The sequence below is a fragment of the Hylobates moloch genome, unplaced genomic scaffold (genome assembly GCF_009828535.3).
Source record: "Hylobates moloch isolate HMO894 unplaced genomic scaffold, HMol_V3 SCAFFOLD_16, whole genome shotgun sequence".
Taxonomy (NCBI): domain Eukaryota; kingdom Metazoa; phylum Chordata; class Mammalia; order Primates; family Hylobatidae; genus Hylobates; species Hylobates moloch.
The window spans coordinates 32,678,965-32,700,150 of NW_026652291.1; the positions used below are offsets into that span (position 1 = coordinate 32,678,965).

At 44.1% G+C, this 21,186-nt stretch overlaps 1 protein-coding gene across 3 annotated transcripts in view; it reads left to right on the forward strand.

Annotated features, from left to right (window-relative positions):
* The window catches only part of DPF3 (double PHD fingers 3), a 281,914-nt gene that overhangs the window by 217,140 nt on the left and 43,588 nt on the right, over positions 1 to 21,186 (forward strand). For 2 of the 3 annotated variants that reach the window (XM_032179261.2, XM_032179258.2), the window contains exon 8: positions 5,447 to 5,575. In XM_032179261.2, coding sequence (XP_032035152.1) covers positions 5,447 to 5,575 — 129 coding nt within the window. Of the gene's footprint in view, positions 1 to 5,446; positions 5,576 to 8,461; positions 9,835 to 16,949; positions 20,419 to 21,186 lie in introns of those variants that run through there. The other variant, XR_009210195.1, reaches the window with a different exon arrangement.

The following is a 21,186-nucleotide window of genomic DNA, read 5'->3' on the forward strand; positions in this document are numbered from 1 at the left end:
TTACACTTGAGAGATGAAGTCATAACAGGTGGCAAGAGCAGAGGCTGCCGGAGCCCAGGATTCCGGTTGCCATGGAAACATGTCAGACCTGTAGAGGGACACGGGAACTGTCAGCCTGTGGAGGGTGGCGGGGGGGAACAAACGAGAGGGGCGAGGAGAGGCGCATCTCCTCCCAGAGGGCTCTGCTTACTGCCCCCGAATTCCCCAAGGGCTGTGCACCCCAACCTCCCAGGCTAGCCGGCTCCAGAAATGGAGCTGCTCAGCTGGGGCTGGGGCTGGGGCTGGGGCTGGGTGGTGGGTGGTGGGCACCGAGCGTGGCCGCGCATTTGTGCACACCAGGCCCTGGCAGGCGGTCAGAGCGTCTGCTCAGGATGTGAGGCCATGCTTTTGTGCACATGCCAAGGAGGAGCCTGAACTTCTGGCCTGTTTCCTATTCCCTAGGATGCTTGGGACGCAGCTCTGGTCTCAGCAGAACCCAGACGAGTGGCTGTTGCCGACGGCTGGTTTGTCCCTGCCACTCATTCTTTCTGTGAGTGGCAGGCACATCACAGCGGAGATCTGACTGGGAGGGGGAGAGGCGGCGCTGCCTGGGTGGTAGTTTTATGGAAGATTTGGGGCCTTGTTTGCAGTAGACATAAAACCTGATTTAACTCAAAAATCCTGTAGCGTGCACTAATACCTTTCCAGAATGCTCTGCTCTCGCTTCCCTGAGCGTGGTCGTGGGACTGTGTCAAGCTTCACTTTTCCTTTTCCTTGCTTTGATTTATCTGAATGCTCTTCCCTGCCTTCTGTTATTTTTTTTCTACTTTCTTCTTGAACTTTGTTCCTGATTTCCATTTTTTTTTCCTTTGTGCTTTTTAGAGTTATCTCCCTCAGGTAGATTTCTAAACTCTTAAGGCTCACTTTATTTTCTCAGCAACTTACTTGTATCTCATATATGATCTCAGCCCATGAACATTAATCAACAGAAAACCACATCCATCATCGCAGATGCTGCCATAGGGATGCCAGTTGGGTCTTTGCCCTCCCCGTCATCTTATTCTATAAAGCAGGACTCAATTTCCCATAAGCAGAAGCAAAATCTCTATTTAAATCCCACTTGCAAGGTCTGGGCGAGCTTCCTATTTATAGTAAAATCCTTTTTATAATGATCTCATATACGGTACCAGGAAATTGCTCATGGCTGGGTCAGGCCATAGGCCAACCTAGCCATGATGTGAGCTTTACTTAAAAAAATTCCTTCATGAGCCTCTGGAATTCTCCAGAGAAGTGTTTTCATAGAGTAGATGACAATAAACAGGATCACCCAGGATGGATTACTGTAGTAGGGACATTAAGTTCAAATGGAATTTCCACTTTTATCAGGCTGGTCTCAATAATTTTTATCGCTTTGGGTTTCGTAAATATCGTATTGGGTGAATCAGGTTGACTCTAAAGAGATTTATGAAATATTTTATATGCAAGGTATGGCTGGAAAGTGTTTACCTCTGGACTTCCCAGGAGGCAGAGAAGTGTGATTAGAGGCACAATCTCTGGGGACACAGACAAACTGGGGGTGAATCCTGCTTTCGAAGAGCCCACCCGAGGCTTGGAGCCAGTGCTTTAATCTCTTTGGATTTCAGTTACTGCATCTGTCAAAAAAATCCCTACTTCACAAAGTTTTTGCACGAATCGATGAAATAACATATATAAAGCATCCAGCAAAAGATTTGCCACAGTTTTGTGGTGTGATAAATGTCTGCTTCCTTTTCTTCTCAATACGTGGTTGAACAAAAGGGAGGCTGAGTGGATAGGCATGACCTGGTATCCTCTTCTCAAGAGACAATGAATCATTGTCTTCTCTGTTCTTGTGTGTTTGGCGCAGAATGATGTCTCACCTCCCACAGGAGGGGAACAGTGTTATTCTTCCAGTGACGCAGGGCCGTTGGCTACCGACTTCTGTGTACTCTGGGAGCTGGCCGTGAGACCAGGTGGCAGACCAATTCATGCACACATGGACCAGCTCTCCTCTGTAGGGAAATAAACCAGGGGCAGTGAATGATATCCAGTGCTCCCAGGGCATCACTGTGCCACCCACTAACATCCCTGCCATCCCTCTCTAAGTCACTCATCCCACAGATTGTAGGGGTTCCAACAATGAGTTAGACCTGGTCTCCAGCCTGAAGGAGTAGATCTATTTAATATGGAGAGATGATAATGTAAAACGGGGAGAGGAGGCACACAGACTCAATATAAACAAGGGTCATATGGTGATATCAACAGTGCCCTCCCCAGGGCATGACTGATATGTTTTAGCTGAAGTTTGGGAGAGCTCCATGGGAGAACCCTTGCTCTGAAACTAATCCCAAGTACCAAGAAGTATAAGAAAATCAGGTGCATAAGCAATTAGTCTGTTCCACACCATCTGACCACAATGGAAGGATGCTTTGAGCTCACTATTGTAAGAAAAGAGTAGAAACTGAAGCAAAAATGATTTCTCTGAAAATAAAACAGAGCTGTGCATGATCACTTTCTATACTGGGCCATTGCCAGACTAAAAATGTACCTCTGCACCCCAGCTGGCCTGGCATGTCACTCCTGCACATACCAGGACCTATACATGGGATTTTAGAACCTCCCTCACCCCTTGGACAGGAACTCTGTATGGCCAACAGGATGCTGCTCTGACTCCATCTCCTCAGAAGCTTCCCTTTTTCAGATTAATTCAATTCTTTTCCTTTGGTCGTTTTACAAAGGCTCAATTCTTCCATCACTGCCTGCTTAGCTCTACTAGATCATTTCTAATTTTTTATTTCTTGTAGTATTAGAGTTCCTGATTCAATAGGGTGTTCTACCAATGGTCTGTTGGTAGTGACTGCTGTGTAGAATTGTATTAGTCCATTTTCATACTGCTAGGAAGAAACACCTGAGATTGGGTAATTTACAAAGACAAAGAGGTTTAATGGACTCACAGTTCCACTATTTTCATATTGCTAGGAAGAAACACCCAAGATTGGGTAATTTATAAAGAGAAAGAGGTTTAATGGACTCACAGTTCCACCTGGCTGGGGAGGCCTCACAATCATGGCAGAAGGCAAAGGAGGAGCAAAGGCACGTCTTACATGGCAGCAGGCAAGAGCGCATGTGCAGGGGAACTGCCCCTTATAAAACCATCAGATCCCATGAGACTTATTCACTATCACAAGAGCAGCTAGGGAAAAACCTGCCCCCATGATTCAATTATATCCTACTGGGTCTCTCCCATGACATGTGGGGATTATGGGAGCTGCAATTCAAGATGAGATTTGGGTGGGGACACAGCCAAACCATATCAAGAATTAATCTGCAAGCTTTTATACTCTATATTTTACTTCCTCATCCTCATACATCATGAGGGATACAGTGTGTTGGAGAAAATCAGATTCTTTAGTTGCTTAAAGATCTTGTGAATGGGGAGGAAATTGCAAATTATAGTAAGTCCCTAAGAGTATAGGAGAGAGACAGCTGAGGAGACTAGGCCCCCTGTAAGTTTTTATGAATGATATATATGGGATTCTCTGATTGCCTTCCAGGCAGGAAGCTACCTAAGTAACGACTGGCATCTCCACATTTTATATCTAGCTCATATCAATCGTGACACTTAACTTTGGTTTACCCTCAGCCCCTAAATTTAGTATACCCTATCTCTTCTTTCTGTTCATCATTTGATAGTTTTCCATCCATATCTTGTTGAGGAAACCCTGAGTTTATTTGCTTCATAGAGATGCTTGGATTTTCTTAGGAGAGTTCTAAAAATGACAAAGATGGCAATTGAGGGAGAAGGGAGAAGGGAACTCTGGTACTTCTGGATTTGGGCAATGAAAATTTTATAGGTAGAGTAAAACTTTTGCGGATGTACTGCTTTTTGGAGATTATTTGCAAAAGCATTCTGTATGCCATGCAGATGTGTTTGAGATCCAGGGACTGATGAAGACAAGCCTACACTCAACAGACCCCAGAATGTGGCCAGCTCCTCTGTCTCCCCCAAACAGCTAACACTTCTTGTAGAGAATTGTCTGCTTCCCTGAAGATGCAAATCAATGACTTAGAAACCAATTAAACAATCCAAATAGCAACTGATAAATGGATTAACCCTCTATAATGAAATTCCTCTAGCTTTTGTCTTCTGCCTTCCCCAGGTAAGTTTTCTATTCCTGGAGGCAAAGCAGAGGCATGGAGGAAGTGGAGGCCAGAGGGAATCACATTAAAGTGGGTGAATCCGTTTATCACTTACCGTCTGGATGGTATTTCTGCTCACATCTCTGCTTCCTTTTTCAGATTTGTACCCTATGGGACCCTGATTAACGTTAGCCAGTGAATAATGAAAGGCAGCAGCAGACACTGGGTCTGGTGAGGAGGAAGATACTTGGACGGTTAGGGGTGATCCCATAAACAGAAAGACTTTTCTTCTTAGTCACAAACAGGGAGTGTGAATATGACAAAGAAATGCCCGCAATAGGGAGGGAGAAACAGAAAAAGGGAGGCATTTCTCTCCATGCAAATAATCTGTTCAAGGCTTCTCAAGCAGCCACTGGAAATGGAATGATTTTGGTGCATGAGGACAGGTGCTATTCTCCTCACAGGCTTTGTTTTCAAAGTCGTGTCCCAAGATTTCTCTTTGCCTTTGTTTAAGGATCTCCAGCAGGAGTGGGTTTTGAAGTTAGTGTGTTCAGTTACTTGTGACGGTCTTAAGCCTAAAGACATGCTCAATAACTCACCATTTAATCCATCTCTGGCATGAGGCTGAGCCAAGTGCCTAGAAACCTGGGTCTAGTTCTGATTTTGGGCACTTGGGGTCTTGGGTACTTTCCATGATCAATGGGTCTGGACTTCAGGGAGATGAGACTCCCCTTCAGGGAGATTGATACCCCACCAAGATGTTTGACCAAGTCCTCAAGAGCATCTTTGGTGTTCTTCCCGGAAATGACCTCCCATCAGCGCTTCTTTGTTTTCCATTTCAGGGACAGGAAGAATATCTCCTAAACAAGAGCACTGTTCCCAATGGCAAGGTCCAGGCACTGGCTCTTTCCTCTCCCTGTCTTCACACCACGGTGTGTGGTTTCCATCTGATGCCTGGGGCCTGGGCCCACAGGGCTGATTGTTTAGGGCTGAGAGTAGTTCGCTTGACCAGTACCCCTTCTGGATGGTTTGATCATCTAAGGATGCAATCAGAGGAGCAGGGTGATTTCTGCAACAACACAGAGCTGGGGAATACTCTAAAAATTAAACTCTGGGTGACTTGCAAGATATTATTAGTACCATTAAACCTGAAAGGATCCAAAAGAAAGAGTGGCCCAATTTGCCAACTTGGTTATAATAAAACCTCAGATTCCTTCTGGAGCAGATTCTACCACACTGTAGGAGGAGAAGAAGGGGCAGTTGAAACTCATGTAAGCCTGAAATTGGAATGTTTTAAATGTTCCCACAGCCCAGAAAGGACCGGATGGAACAGTCATTCCCAATAACTACTGTGACTTCTGCTTGGGAGGCTCCAACATGAATAAGAAGAGTGGGCGGCCTGAAGAGCTGGTGTCCTGCGCAGACTGTGGACGCTCTGGTGAGTGTGGCCCCTTCCCACACGGGGTGCCCGTAGACCAGGAATGCTCCTCTTGCATTCCTCTTCCATCTTGTGGTGCTGGAGACTGGAGAGGGAAGCGATGGTGGCGAAGCTTTCTAGTGGAGAGGGGTTTTCAGCTCATTCTGGTATTTTTCTTCTTTGGGTCTCAAGAAGAAAAAGTTATGCCCTAGGATCCAGGGGAAAGGGCAAAGAGAAGTTTTGGGTTTGTGTCTAGCCTTTCCATGAGCTGCGTATTTCTTTGTGCGTGTTTTTACGGACCACAGCGAGGTAGAGTGGAAAAACCTGGAGAGAAGGCAACGTGCTTTCTCGTAGTGGATGATGCACATGTAACAGAAAGATGTGTTTGTTCTGTGGAAGTGCCTAGGGCAAACCCGAAGAGTGTGGTGTGGTGTGGAAACATGAGTATTCGGAGAGCAACCACATCTTGAATTGTGGGAGTCAGAGATCCCTGGGCTCCTGGCTAGCTGCATAAACAGCACCTCCATTGGCCACTCATCTCATTTTCTAAAACAGAACAGAAGAGACCCCAATAGATCAATGAGGCAAAAGGACAGGCATTCCTAGGGTAATCTGCAGTTGATTTGGTGTATATGTTTATATTTTAACCTATCCAAAGGCTAAAAGAACAGAAAGAGACTTTTGGTCTTGTTCCTTCATTCTTAAAATGAATTCACGTCTTCAGGTTATGTTCAAATGGTTGTTTTTTTTTTTTTAGTTCTAACCAAACCATTATTTTTGGCTGGCCATGGTTGGTTGGTACTACTTATTTTTCATATTGTATTGTGTCAGCACTAGACCACAGTGCGAGGCAGGGAGGAGGGAATTTCAACCCCATTTTTAGTCTCATCAACCCCTGATATGAGTAGGTGAAACAGTTTGGTTGGATGCTTGGTTCCAGCAATAAGGAGTCATTTCTCCTTTCTACCTTTCTATCCAGTGTCTTTTTCACTCCCAGTCCCCAGAGAAGAACTGAGATGACCCCATCATGGTTGACTGTAGCAGCTCAGCTCTTTCCTTGCTCTGTCTGCAAACCTTAGCTTTAGCCCTTTTATATTTTGATGGTAGGGCTGTTTAGGGCTTAAGGCTGGCTTGAGTGGCAAATCAGTAATTTTAAAAGGACTGTGGTTTCTGCTGCACACAACCCTCAACGTGTGACTCTCAAGGGTGGTCCATTTGTGCAATTCTGTCAATTCATTTACTTTCCAAACATGGTACCTAACATTGAATTTTTTACTCTATGGATGCTAGCATAGAAGACAGGGCCCTTGTGATAGCGGACTGTGTTTTTTTAAGATACTTAAAAAAAAAAAACAGATGAAATTCAATGCAGTGTTTTTTAAAAGCAAGCAATCAGATGAAATCTCTACTTCCAGAAGCAAGGTCACTTGGCGTGATGGTCTAAGCAACACGTTATGGACTGCTGTAGGTTTGGCTGGGTTAGAGGGGGCAGCTTCAGAATTCTCGTTACAAACTGCTATAATTTCTCCCCTTCCTTTCTTACAAAAGATGGGGTGCTAGAATCTAAGCCATGGGATGTCAGGAGTGGGAAGTTGTTTTTTTCTATGCAAAGCCTCTTTCCACAACCTTCCCTCAGCTTTCCCCCCAAGGTTCTGTCTGCTATGTGGTTCAGGGAGCCATTTTCTACCAGCCTAGGTATTCTCATTGCATTTACCAAGGATTGGTTTTGGTAGATCATTTAGTCAAGGTCTGACTTTGGTGTTCCTGAAATAGTTGATACCATGGGAAGAAACAGGTGTCATTGGCCCATGAGATGAGATGTGCTTGTTAAGGCAGGTGGGCAAATACTTCTCTGGAGCCTCCCTACGGTCCTTCCAGAGAAGAGTATGGAGCTTGGAAGAGCTTCCTTCCCCTCCCATCTACCCTACCACTGCTGTTTCCTGGGAGAAAGTGAGGTTCCTGAAATTGGCACCATGAGGGATGTATCATTCCCTTATACAAGAGCAGTCCTGGGGCTCATTTAGAATGTGAAAAAGTTTAAACCTGAGTTTTACAGATTTCAGGATGCTCTGATTTATTAGGGCTTTTCTGCTACTATTTCTCACCTTTGTAGTGCCCTGAGTGAGATTTGACAACTGAACTTTCTGGAGTAACCAATACCTGGGCATGGCTGGTGGCTGGAGTGTGTGTGTGTGTATGTGTGTGTGTATGTGTGGTGTGCACGCGTGCACATGTATGTGGATGCAGATCACAGAAATTTCCTCCTGTGGTTAAAGAAAACAGACTCTTTTATCACCTACCACTTATCAGACTTTCCAACTTCCTTTTGCTTTGAGTGCAAATGAACAACATGGCATAAGGGGAGAATTGAAAGGGTTCTGAAAGAATGGGATTAGAAGTGGGTAAAAATAAAAATGAAATAGATGGAGGCTTAACCACCTTGAATGGGTTATCTGACAGTAATACCTTTGTAGAGCTGACTGTCAAAGTGAAGGACAAACATTGTTCAAAGAAACACCAACAGAAAACACCAAAGAAATCCCAACCAGGCTTAAAAACCACCAAGGAAAACCATTGTCTGGGGCGGGGTTGAGTGAGCGTGCAAGCGCCTGTGTGTATGTACAGTAGAAGAAAGATCATGGTTGAATCTTTTGCTGTCGGAAGCTGTGGACATATGTACTATGGTAGAGATGATGCCTTTTCGGGGAGTGGGGGAAGCCTCTTCCCTGGAAATGTTTGCTTTGTCCCAAATCCCCTTCACCAGGTGATGCACCGGGTTAATCCCTTTGGTGTGCAAATGGTTTAATATCTTGCTATTAAGAATAGCATTGTAATAATGTAATGAGAATATTAATAATGCTGTCTGTTGCTTAACCCATGTGCTGATATATTCATCATACATGTCAGCTCATTTGGGAGGAGAAGGCAGGAAGGAGAAGGAGGCAGCGGCCGCAGCACGTACCACGGAGGACTTATTCGGTTCCACGTCAGAAAGTGACACGTCAACTTTCCACGGCTTTGATGAGGACGATTTGGAAGAGCCTCGCTCCTGTCGAGGACGCCGCAGTGGCCGGGGTTCGCCCACAGCAGATAAAAAGGGCAGTTGCTAAACCCCCGGAACAGACTCTCTGGGCAATTAGCCATCCCCCTCTGACTTTGGTCATTGTGCTGGTTCTGATCTATTTTTTTTAATGAAAGGCAACTTTAGATTTTTCCCTCTATCCTTGCTTTTTTCCCCCTCACTTCCCATGTGTCCCTCCATCCCTCCCCCCACCCCTCTGTTTTGGGTATGTACAACAGAAGCACAAACTACTGAAACAAAACAAAACAGCAGAATGAGCGTTCTTCCGAGAGATGGCATCGTGATGCTCTATTTATTTTCCATAGAAATAGGAAGTTAGACGGATTGTCTCTTTTCTGAGGGGAGGGGGTCTTTTTGACAGGAGCAGAGTTGATGTCCTCAATTTTCATACTTATTGGCAAAAAGAAGAGAAGAGGAACTTTGGGTTGGAAACAAAGAGCCAATAACATTAAAACATTATTATTTATATATTCTAGCTATTATTAGAATCAGACTTTTTTTTGAGAGAGAGAGAGAAGGGAAATCAAAGAAATCGAAGCAATATCCTGTTTAGAGGCAAGCCACCCGGTGGGGAGAATTTCCTCAATGGGAGATGGTTGCACTTTCTGTGCCCCAAGGAGTTTGCGGCTCCCCGTGGCAGACCCCTCCCTCATTCTCCTCCCTGACCTTTCCATCTTCCTCTCTGCTTGCGAGAAAATGTCAGTAGTTCCAGAGAAGTCGGGGTGCCTATGCCTGGCCTCCCTCCACACCTGGGCCCTGACCAGCCGCCTCCTGGGCTCCTCCTCCTCCGTCAGTAGAGCTGCTGTTTTGTTATTGCTGGTTTTTCCTCACTTTCCTCCTGGCAAAGAACGACTTCCAAATGCAGGGATGGAATATAAGCAGAACGTCATGGGCTCAGCAGTGACTCCACCACCTGAGGCCGAGGCCGTGCTTCTGGAAGATAAAAGGAGACGTCATCGTGTGTTTCCCCTCCCCTTGCCCCTGTTAAGAAACGTATCAATACCCATTGGATGATCAAGGCTACCGTATTTCTTCTATTTTTTTTATAGTGCCCGCCAGGCACTTTGTTTTATGTTTCCAATAGCACTTCCTGAAATAAACCAAAGCAATACTGCTCAAGGCCCCTGGGGCGATGGAGAAGGCCACCCACCTCACTGATAGTCCCAAGAATGACCGGCTGCGAGGTCCTAGTCAAAAGGTATGTCTTGGCTAACCTGTCTTGCAATGTGGGCAAAACCATCATATCTATTTTTTAGTTTTCTTTTTCTTTTTCCTTTTTCCCCCAGCTTGCTTTTTTGTTTTCCTGGGTTTAGACCCCCTTCTTAGTGTAAGAGTGGCTGCTGGAGTGTCTCCCTCTGGCCCTCTGTGGCCTGTGTGTGCATGTGAACTCGTGGGCCCCGGCATAGGTATGGGATCTGAGTCTTGCTTGGACTATGGGAGGGGCTTGGTGTGGAGAATGGCAGGCTTCTGGCTTCAACTACAAGAGAAAATGGCTGGGGAAGTACTTGGCTAACTCTGCCTCCCTTGGCTAAAGCTGGAAGTGGAGTCCAGGGAACTGAGATTGGAGTTGGCTGCTGGATTTGGGTAGGAATAAGGAGGTGTAGCCACAGGGCACTGCATGTCTAGGTGGTATTTCTTACTCTGGGTACCAATTTCAAAACCAAGAGGATGAGTCTAAATTAAAGAAGATCCCTGATTAGGCACAAAACTCAACTTGGCTGTTTGGAAGATTCTGCACTCCTTTTAAGGTTGGCCAGGGTCTCTGGCCTCCGGCCTCCAGGAGTGCATGGTTCTGGAAATGCAGGCAGAACCATTTGACATGGGTTGGAAGACCCAAGTAGCTGCCTGGTTAACAGACTGCTTATCAGTGTCTCTGGGAAGACCTGCTTTGACAGTCCAGCCCCTGCAGATCTTCATGAATTAGACCACTCCTTAAAATAACAAACCAACCTGAAACATAAGGACAAGCCAAGAAACCCAGAAATGAAGCCTTTGTGCTTTCCTGGTAGCCTGAGACAGAAAGGGCTTCCACTTTTCTCATGCTTGAGGTGTGTATGTGATCACCTGGGCATTTATTCTCAGTTTTGAGGGAATGAAAGTAACAATCCCACCCACTTTTGGGCTGTTCTGTCTAATCTATATGTGGCCTGTTCCTAGGAAATAGGGCATAAACCTCCAAGGTTGTCATATTCTGCATGCTCACACGTCAGCCGATAGAGTTTGTTCCGGTAGGTTTCTGCTAAGGGGATACAATGTACACTTGCTGTCATTTTCCACCTCTTTACTCTGTACCTTTGACTCAGATATTGGATTCATGGGATTACAACTTGCTTTCATTGATAAAATATGAGCTTCTATGTTAATAAACATATGTTCAACCAGTCTACACTCTCATTTGCATTCTGTCTAGTTGCTCATAGTCCCAGAATTCTCAATGACAATTTGCCTTTACACTTAAGGTGTTTTTTTTTTAATCCACATATTTAAAGCAAATTATAAAGGCTGCCTAATTTCACAGTCTAGCTTGGAGTCTAACAGAGAAACTAACCATTTAGAACTAACAAGGCAAACTCTCAGGAGAATGTTTATTTGAGAATGGGTATTGCTTGTCTATTTTATATTTAATAGTATAGCTTGATCTTTGATCTTCAGTTTCTCTTCTTGAAGGTAGTAGATAGATATCCTCACTTTTCTCCCTTGGAGTAATAGAAGCATAGTAAGGTTTCTTAGCATTGCCAGAGCATCTGGTCTCACCTTGCTTATAGTGTCTTTGAACAGACTCAAGATTTATACCCTTAAAAACTGGAAGGGACTTTTAAGATGATCAAGTTCAAATCTTTCACTTTTCAGTTGAGAAAAGTTGACCCAGAGAGGTTAAGTGAGTTAAGTTTGAGGGACTGGGATGGGCATTGCTTTGGAGGGAAATGTTTTAAGGCAAAGGAAGGAAGCTCCGAGAGAGAAGATGTCGGAGGAGGAAGCTGGCTGTCCTGGGTTTCCAACCACTTTAGTGGTGGATGTGATATCTTTATCTCCCTTTCTCTAGATAGCAGTCGTCTACATTTTTGTGTGAGGCATTGTTCTGGGCGCTTTCCTTGGAATATGTCACTTAATCCTCATTACTACTCCCATGAGATAGGTGTTTATATTAATCCCCAGTTTGCAGAAACTGAGGTTAGTAATAAGGTTAAGAAATGTACAGCTAGGAAGGAGCCAGGTTTTGATCCCTGGCAACCTGATTGTAGAGCCTATACTCTATCATTGCCTGCATTGCGCCTGGCATAGTGTATAATTAGGGAATATACATGCATGCATGTATACATACTTTGCTGTTTCTCAATTCCAACTGAAGAAAAGAGTTTTTGTAATGAATATAGCTTTTAAAAGGTAACGTCATTAAAAGAAATTTCGACAACTGAAGAGTAAGCAATTAGATCCTGTAAAAGAGAATTCTGATTCAGATTCTCTGCGGAATGTTGTAGATAACTTACCTTCTTAATCATCATTTCTAGACAATGTACAAAGAGATCACCTTTTTTGTGACCTTAAGAATTGTAGGAGCTGTGTGAACAGTCAACACACCTTTCTGTTGTTGCTTTTGTTAAATAAGTATCACTACTCAAAATTCAAAATACAAAAGAAATTAGAGTCATCAAGATGAAAATGATCTGACCAGCTTCCTTTGCCCTCAGCTCAGTAAAGTACCACCCTGAGTTTTCTGAGTCCCAGGCCAAAGAGAGGGGAACCAAAGATATAGAACTTTCTAATTTGTTACAACATTTTAATCCCCTGAGGAGGGGGGTCGTTGACCTAAAGGTGACAATTGTTATGGTCTAGCTGATTTTTTTCCCTACCTAGAACAATCAAATCCTTTATTTCTGTTACTGAGAGGCTATGTAAAGATCAGACACTGTAATCACTATAACCCTGGGAATTAGAAATATGCATTTAATTTTTTAGAGGTACTATAAAGACAGTAATCCAATTTGCTACTGGTATTTTAGAGAGAAGAATTTAATAAAAAATATGTGATGTTCACATCAATAGCATCCCTTTAAGGGTTCCTGCTTACTCTGCATCTCTCTCTGCACCTAATGGGCTACAGACTGATACTGCTTTATACAGCACTGGAGGGAACACAAGATCATTACTCAGTCAGAGAACTAAAGGGTGTTTGGGGGTTCTCACTTCATGGTGGAATAAAATTAATTAATTTTATCCCCGTATACCTCCTGTTACATCTGATGAATATGATCTTGAACGTGTACTTAAAATTGGAGCAGACTCATCCGTTAGGAATTTTTCCTCTGGGAATTTTGCTCAGCCTTTGGAGGAGAAGTGACTTGTGTTGTGTATTTTCTGAGTGAGCTGTCTTTGATCTGGTGTGTGGAAGCCTAGAGTGGAGATGACAAGTTCTGGGCTCTGGGCTCAGCTCCCTGTGTGAATTTGTTGACAGGGGTCTCTGCCTCAGTTTCTGAGAGAGAAAATGGACATTTCTTTCCCTATTAGAATATGTAGCTCATATTATTTCATGATGATGCTTAACTCTATGAGGTAGGGTAGATGTTATTTATTCCCGTTTTACTGATGAGGAAACTGGGTTTTGATCCTGTTTGATGACTTGTCTAAAGTTCCAGGCTCAGTAAATGATGTATGGATCTTCTAATAATCTTTCCTCAGTCTGTACTGTCTTCCCCAAAGATCATCTTTGGAAGATTTCTTGAGTGAAGTCAGTAAGATGCATGTAGGTCTTTTATTCAAGAATTTATTGGATGAAAAGGAGGCATTTGATTCTGTAAAAGAAAAAACCAAAACAACAGAAACCCCAAATGAAACTATGACACATTAGAATCTTTCTGAGAAGTAGCAATGTCTAAGTCCTCATGAACTTTCTGGGAGAACTAAAGTTGAGCTTCCTAAATGGTCACTGTATTTGTGGTGCCAGTGGTAGCGGGGGTAATGGTGGCAGGGAGTGAACATTTTGGGCCCTGGTCACAAACCCAATTGCTTCTAACACAAAAACATTGAATTATATAATATTGTGGTGTTTAATAAAAGTGATTTCTGATCACCTATTCAAAATAGTAATATAGGAAAAGCCATTCTGCATGATTGGTTTACAAAATAAATGAGAATGATGGAAGATTCCTGTCAGAACTGAATTATTAGATAAAAAACATTGGCAATTAGGTTTTCAAAGTATCTCACCACTGGAACTCAACCAATAACTATGGCTTTTTAAAAAATTTTCTTCTGAAATAATTTATACTTACAAAAAACTTACAAAGATTACACCAAGAATTCCCATATGTCCTTCACCCAGATTCTTCAAATAACCACAGTACAATGATCACAATCAGGAAATTCACGTCGATGCAATGCTATAACCTACAGACCTTATTCAACTTCTGCCAGTTGTCTCACTAGTGTCCTTTTTCTGGTCCAGGATCCAGTCTGGGCTCACAGGTTGCCACGTCCTCTTACAAGTCCTTTAATCTGGAATAGTTAGTACTACAATCTTGTTTTTCACAACCTCGATACTGGTTAGTCATTTCATAGCAAAAGCCATTCAGTTCAGGCTTGGATGCTGTTTTTCTAATGACTAAACTGAAGTTGTGCATTTTGGTTAGAATACCGTAGAAATGATGTTGTATCCTTCTCAGTGCATTACATCGGGAGGTATGTGATTGATTTACACCGTTACTGGGGACTCAGACATTTGGCCTTTCAGCTGAGATTTCAGGCTAGTCTGTTTACAGACCTTGGATGATAACATTTTCATTCAGATATACCTTGGTTCATTTGGCAACTAGGGACTGAGTAATAACAGTATGCATGTGACTGCTCAGCACTGTGAAGGATAGGATAAAATTAAACATGGGGCAATGAATTCATTGGCCATTGGATTTATTTTGTGACCTAGTGGATCAGACTAGAATAGTTAAAATCATGTAAGAGCTATCATGGGGTAGTATGTGATTATTTTTGCCATGGATCTCAGTGGACAAGAAGATTTTCTTGGAGGAAGCCATCTAGATCAACAAAGAGCTCCAGATCAACCGTTGCTGTTGAATCAGTAGGCAAGAATGTCTATTGTCAGAGACAATGGAGATAATATTCGAACAAAAAGCAAAGCTGGGAATCACAACCTAACCCATGTAAAATGGCAAAAATCACCATTCGAAAACCCGCCTAAGTACCATTCCATAGCATTTTGTTCCTGCTGCTCCTGTGCTTATCACAACACACCATGTTTGCTTGTAGTCCATCTCAAACAGATGGCGTGTTCCTTGAGGGCAAAGGTGGTATCACTCATGTCCTCCAGACAGTGCCTGACACCAATGTGCCATAATTATTTGTTGAAATAAACTGAGAACTGAGCAGTTTCTGAACTAATTAGTGGAAGACTTACCAAATCTCACTCTATACATAGAGGATGCTTAATAAATATTGTTGACAGAAAGATTGGAGAAGTCTCTGGACACAGCATCCAGTGGTTAAGTCAGAGGGGGCAGGTGGGAGGTGGTGAGGTGGTGGTGAGGGGTAAAGGAGAGAAAAGGGGGATGTCAGGACAGGGGTGGGGAGGGGTTGACAATGTGTGGAGGGGTAGAAAACTATGCCTTCTTGCAGGGGATTGAGAGCAGGAGACTAAGAACACAGCTGCACATTGTTTCATTTTTATAGCCTGCAGTTGACCTAACCAGAGGAAACAAAAGAGAAAATGGAAGTTAGGAGTGCCAAGTTGGGACTCACCCACAATTTTCTAGGTGGCTTTAGTGGGGCAAAGGAAAAATACATGCGTGTGTGTGTTGGGAGGTCAGGGGTGGAAATTTGAGGAAACTGAAAGAGTGTGGGGTAAGCTTATAAGACAGACTCACTACAGAGTGGCAGGTAACATCTGACCAGAGGGGTCGGGGCACTGGGAGAGGGACAGAAAGACTCCTGGCAGGGAGTGAAATGATGACAGATGCCCACGGAGAGAACAATCGGCAGGCATTCTGTGGGAGGTCCCAGGAAAGGTCACCTGGGTTTGATCACTCAAAGGAAGGAGCTAGAGGCAGGTGGTGTCAGCAAACAGCATGAGGGAAGTGGGGGTAGGGTGCACCAGCAAAGCGGATCAGAAAGGGAGACAGTGGGGTGGGATAGGGTAGAGTCAAGGAACAGGAGCAGGTGTGGAGGGAGGACTTGGTCAAGGAGGAAAGTTGGATGGATGGAGTCTCAGCTTTGGAAGAGCATCTAATCCAGGCCTGTGCACCTGACCATTGAGTGATGCCTTGGGTACCAGGAGAGACGGGGCAGGGGAGGGGCCTTTCAACTTGGAAGAGGCTGAGCTGCTTATTTGCTTTTGAGCTTTTTTCCCTGCTGGCTTGGCCATTTTCCATTTAGGCCCATTCTCCCTCTCCTCCCTCCCTCATCGCTCAGCTTAACGTGATCTAGGCACTGTTGGGACACCCATCTTTGCCTTCAGAAACTGCTTCCGGGGTGAAATGTGATAGTACTTGGTTTCATTGCTTACTCCTTTGTGTCAACTACTCCGTTCCAAAGACCAAAATGGCAGATTTCATTTCAGCTAGAAGCAAAAGCTATGCGTGGCTATCCAGGCAAAACGGCCCATCTGGTGTGAACCACCACCAGGTTCTAAGGCTGACAAAGGGATCACTGTGCTAGTGGAGGACTGGAACTGGTCTCTTGGTTGGGGTGTCTCTCCGAGTAATTCTGACACACTTGAATCACTTGGGGCAGGGTTGGGGCTGAGTGTGTGTGCTTGTGAAGGAAGCAGTGTCCTTTTGGGCTTAGGCCAAATGGAGCATCTGATGGGGTTTTCTGTGGCTGATTTGGTTCTATACCATAGAACTACTCATTTCTACTTGGATGACAGGGAGAGAGACGACATCATAAAGGTCCTTTCTGGGGTGTTTTACCTGTGAAAAGATTCAGTTTGTTCGGTTTCCAAGTGGAGGGGAATTTTTTTTTTTTTTTTTTTGGCTAACACCCAGTTCTGCCTGCTACACCACCTGGGAATTGACAATCCAGCTGTGTTCTCTCTGCCTCTGGCCCAGTAGCAACTGACCTGCCCTATTCCTGGCTGATCTCGTGCTGCTGAAGTTCAAGGCGCTGGACACACTACCTTGATTTTTGCTGCACCTGGCCTAGCCTCATTAACTTGGCAATTAGTTGGTGGTTTTCTTTCTTTCTTCTTCTTTTTTTTAAAATTCATTTCATTTCTGTCACCCCTTAATTTTAATCTTTCTTTTTTAAGTAGTTGTTCCATGCTGTTGTTTTTTGTTTTATCTTTCATTGCCTTTCCCTCTGCAGTCAACATTATGACCTGGGGACTCCAGCATCCTTCAAGCAAGCCATTTCCGAAGAAGGTGAAAAGAAGCCAGGATGATTGGCACCTCCTCTTCCTCCTCCTCTTCTTCCTCTTCCCTTGCCCAGCCCTGTCCTGTGCGTGTGTTTCAGAAAACACAGGAGCCAGCACAGGAGTGGAAGATCCTGCAGCGCAACTCAGCTCAGCCCACAGAAGCCTCGGGAATGGCCTCAGTTTGTGCAATAAGAAGATTTTTTTTTCTTTTTAAATCTTCATTATATTTTCTTTGATTGTCTGTGAGAAAGTACCCAGGTCCGCCTGGAATTGCTCTACAGTAGAAATAACTGAACACAAACAAACTGATGAAAAAAAGAGTTAACTATTTTATTTATTTCAATATTTAAAAGGAGCAAAGTGCTGACATTGCACAGTATTTTTGTTTAAAGTACCTCCTACTTCAAAAGTTAAGCGCAATTTTGTGAAGACATGAAATCATAAGAGTACTTAATGTAAAATAAAAGACTGCATATTAACTCTAAAGAAAAATGCCCCACATTTTCAATAAGAAAATAAAGATCAACTCTGCTCTCTCAGGCTTTTTAAAAAGCCATTCATGTATGTGCTTTAGGTATTTTTATTTCTGCGTGTTGGATGTGGTAAGTGAGGAGTGATCAGTTTTTTTTTTTCCTCCTTCAAAAGTCTATTGAAAGTGTTGGTGATGTTAAATGATTGTGTGTTAAGACTTGACTGAAATAACTTAGCCACAAATCAGCAGTTTCCCCCACCTTCACTGCCCCCTCACCCCAGGCAAGCCCCTTTTATCTGAATGTCAGAATCAGCCTGCCTCCTAGTTATCATGTCTGATGAGATCTAGCTCAGAAAGGAATTCCATCTAGTGATGGAATATATCCCAAGTTCAATAGATTCGAACACAGAGAGCTTTGTATAAAATAATGCAGCAAAAAAAAAAAAAAAGCAAAAATAAAATCATCAGCTGAGATGATATTAGTTCAGCCACCTAACAACTCCTAGAAGAGATGAGCAAAGGGAACCTTCTGCTGAGCTGGCTTCTGGGGCCTGAGTTTCCAGAGCTGTCCCCAAGGGCTAGGAAGGCCGACCTGAGGATGAGAACCTCAAATTCAGTTGCTGGTGGGAGCCAAGGAAGAAGGCGAGCGTTCTAACATGGCCCTTTCTGGCCGAGCTGGCGGAAGTGGGCGTTTTGGCCAATGGGATGTATCTCGGTGCTGTGTCTGCGGCCCAGCAAAGGTGCAGGGCTGACTGGCTGAGCCACTGGGTTCTACCCGCAGGCTCCTCACTGCACTGGGCTTTCACACAGCCATGCTCTTGGGTTTCCCTCCCTTGTAAGCAGAGTCATAATAACACACGAACAGTCTAAGGCTGCGTATTCTGGTCAGCAGAGGTCCTTGAGTCACAGTGTTACTGAAATGGTTCTGAGCCTGAGAATCTCTTTGGCCTCTGAAAGGGCAGGGCAGGTGGGGCACCGACTTCCTGCCAGTCCTTTCAGGTTTCCCGTTCAAAGCCAGTCCTGTTGGTGGAGGGGATCACCGAGAGTGTCTGTATCATTTTGTAGCTCTTTTCTCTGACGTTTTCTGGTAGAAAATGTCCCTTGTCAAAATGCTAATAATTATCATAATAATCTGCTTTCCAACCAACTCCCACAGTGACAACCTGTGTAGAACTGTGATAAAAGGTTTGCATAATGTAGGGTTTGTACCAAGTGTGTGTAAGTTTCTGTTAAATAAAAGTCTGTTTCCAATGCTCCTATAGCATCTCTGTAAAATTTGCTTGACCAACCAAGCTCATCCTGTGTGAGTTCACTTTCACACCGTCATGTGGCAGGGACTCCTGAGATGATTCTTCCCACTTGCATGCCAAGATTTGTTGAACCTTGTTGTTTTATTTACAAGCACGGTCTAGAACAGCAGTTGCCACTGGCTTGGCTGACAGATGGTGGCCTGGAAAGTGAACAATGCCCAGGGTTGGTGCCAGCGTTCGTTCTCTGAGCCCAGGGTTGCTGTCACCCACTCCCCCATCACCATCACCATCATCACCCTCTCCATGGCCAAAATTGATGGATTGAAATCCTGATTATGTGAACCGACTTAGTACACCTGTCCAAGGTTGCTGTCACACCTGTGCCAAGAATAGAAGTTTTGCACAAAAATGCAAGATTTAGTGTGTGCTTAGAATAGGTGGGAGGTTAAAATGTTCATTGCCTGAAAGGTGCTGTTGGTGTAGCCTCCCAAGCTGCCGGTTGGTGCAGCTGTCAGCTGGAACCCCCGGGGTAGGCTTTCCTTGTGCGTGAAGATGGGCCCTCTTATCTGATGGGTCCTCTAGGTCAGACAGAACCAGGTGAGCATGTCAGGCCAGGTCTTGACCTTTGAGCATTGCTGGCCCCCAGTGGGGCCAAGTGGAGATGAACATGACACTGTAATGCTGCTGCTAGTGTACTCTATCTTTCTTTAGACTGAATATCACATTATGCCTTGCATTATGGACTTTGTAAGTTTTCCTAGCAGTAAAAAGAAAGCCCCACACCAGTATAGTGCCCTCCTTAGGGTTTTTTTTCCCTTTCTATTGTGATGAAATATGCATTACATAAAATTTGCCTTTCTAACCACTTTTAAGATGCAGTTCTGTGTCATTAAGTACATTTACATTGTTGTGCAACCATCATCACCATCCATCTCTAGGATTTTTTCATCTGCTCCAACTGAAACTCCGTACCATTTAAACACGTTCTCCCCATTCCCTCCCCAGCTCCTGGCAACCACCATTCTGCTTTCTGTCCCTCTGAATTTGACTCCTCTAAGTACCTTGTGTAAATGGAATCATACAGCATTTGTCCTTTTGTCACGGACTTATTTCATTTAGTGTAATATCTTCAAGGATCATTTACGTAGATGTGTCAAACTTCCTTACTTTTGAAGGCTAAATAGTATTTCATTGCATGTGTAAACCACATTTAGCTTATCCATGTATCTTTTGATGAACACAGTAAAATGAAGTTTCACATATTTATTACACATCACCCACTTCCTATAGTGACTCAAAATTTGAGACATTAGGTTCACTTCAGAAGTCACCTAAGGAATAAAATATCTTCTTCCATGGGAAGCGATTGCACCCTCTAATTTACTCCCTAGAAAAGAGGACCTTGATTCTGATGGGCCAGTGCTTTCTACCTAGAGTGTGTCTTTCCTCATGACTTGGGCTTTCTTTGCAGATACTATCTTTGGGCTGCTCACAGGGATGAGAGGTCTGGCATGAAGGTGTACTATCAATGTAAATAACTAAGGATAGAGGAGATCCAGGATGATCAAATGTCCATAATAGTGGGCCATGAGGACAGGGACTGACTTTCTCACGTGTCTGATAATGGGTTGTAGACCAAGAAGGATGTGCTTTCTGTCTATAGATGGTCACTGACCAAGAGGGAGGGCAAAAGTACACACATGGGCCAGAGAATGAAAAAGAGAGAAAGAAATCATGTTTCTCATCCACTTGGAAACATGTAGTTACCATAGATGGTTAGCTCTGGGGTTGAAAATCTGATGCCGACAGAGCAGGTATCTTTGGTGAACGAAGCAGGGCAGGTGTGACATAAATGACAATGCCAGAGAGATGTGGAACAGCCCTTGAGGCTCAGTCTCAGGTCACAAGGAGACAACAGGAGTGGTAGGGAGTGTCTTAAACCAGGAAGCACTGTGACTCAGCTCAGGGGATGCAGCCTGCAGGAAGTGGGCCCAGGGTTCCCAGATCTTCAGGTTTTTCAAGGGAGGTCACAATTCAAACATTTTGATGAGATCTCCCCATTTTTCAGTGTTGGTGATAAATGAAAAATGAAAACTGAAGATCAGCTTTGAGTGCCCTAACTGAACATGACCATGTGCCTACTGGGCACACTTAGATGGCTTTGGGGCAGCTTTTCCCAAGGGCTGCCAGTCTGGGTAAGGTGGAAGTTGAGGTTGGAATGCCTTGTCCAGATTCTCATAACAGTGGATCTTTGCCTTAATCTATGGATGCCTCTAGCAGTATCTTGACTTAGGATTGTTATGTGGTGGGAATGGGTCCCTGGGTTGGTCTCTGGATGGAGCTAGGTCATTATTCAGCACATGTTAGGGGTGATTCAGGATATGGCTCCACCAGAAAACATTCCCCTATCCATTTCCTTTTCGTCTGCATGTACCTGGAAGACCTTCTCTTTAGAACTCTGGGTAG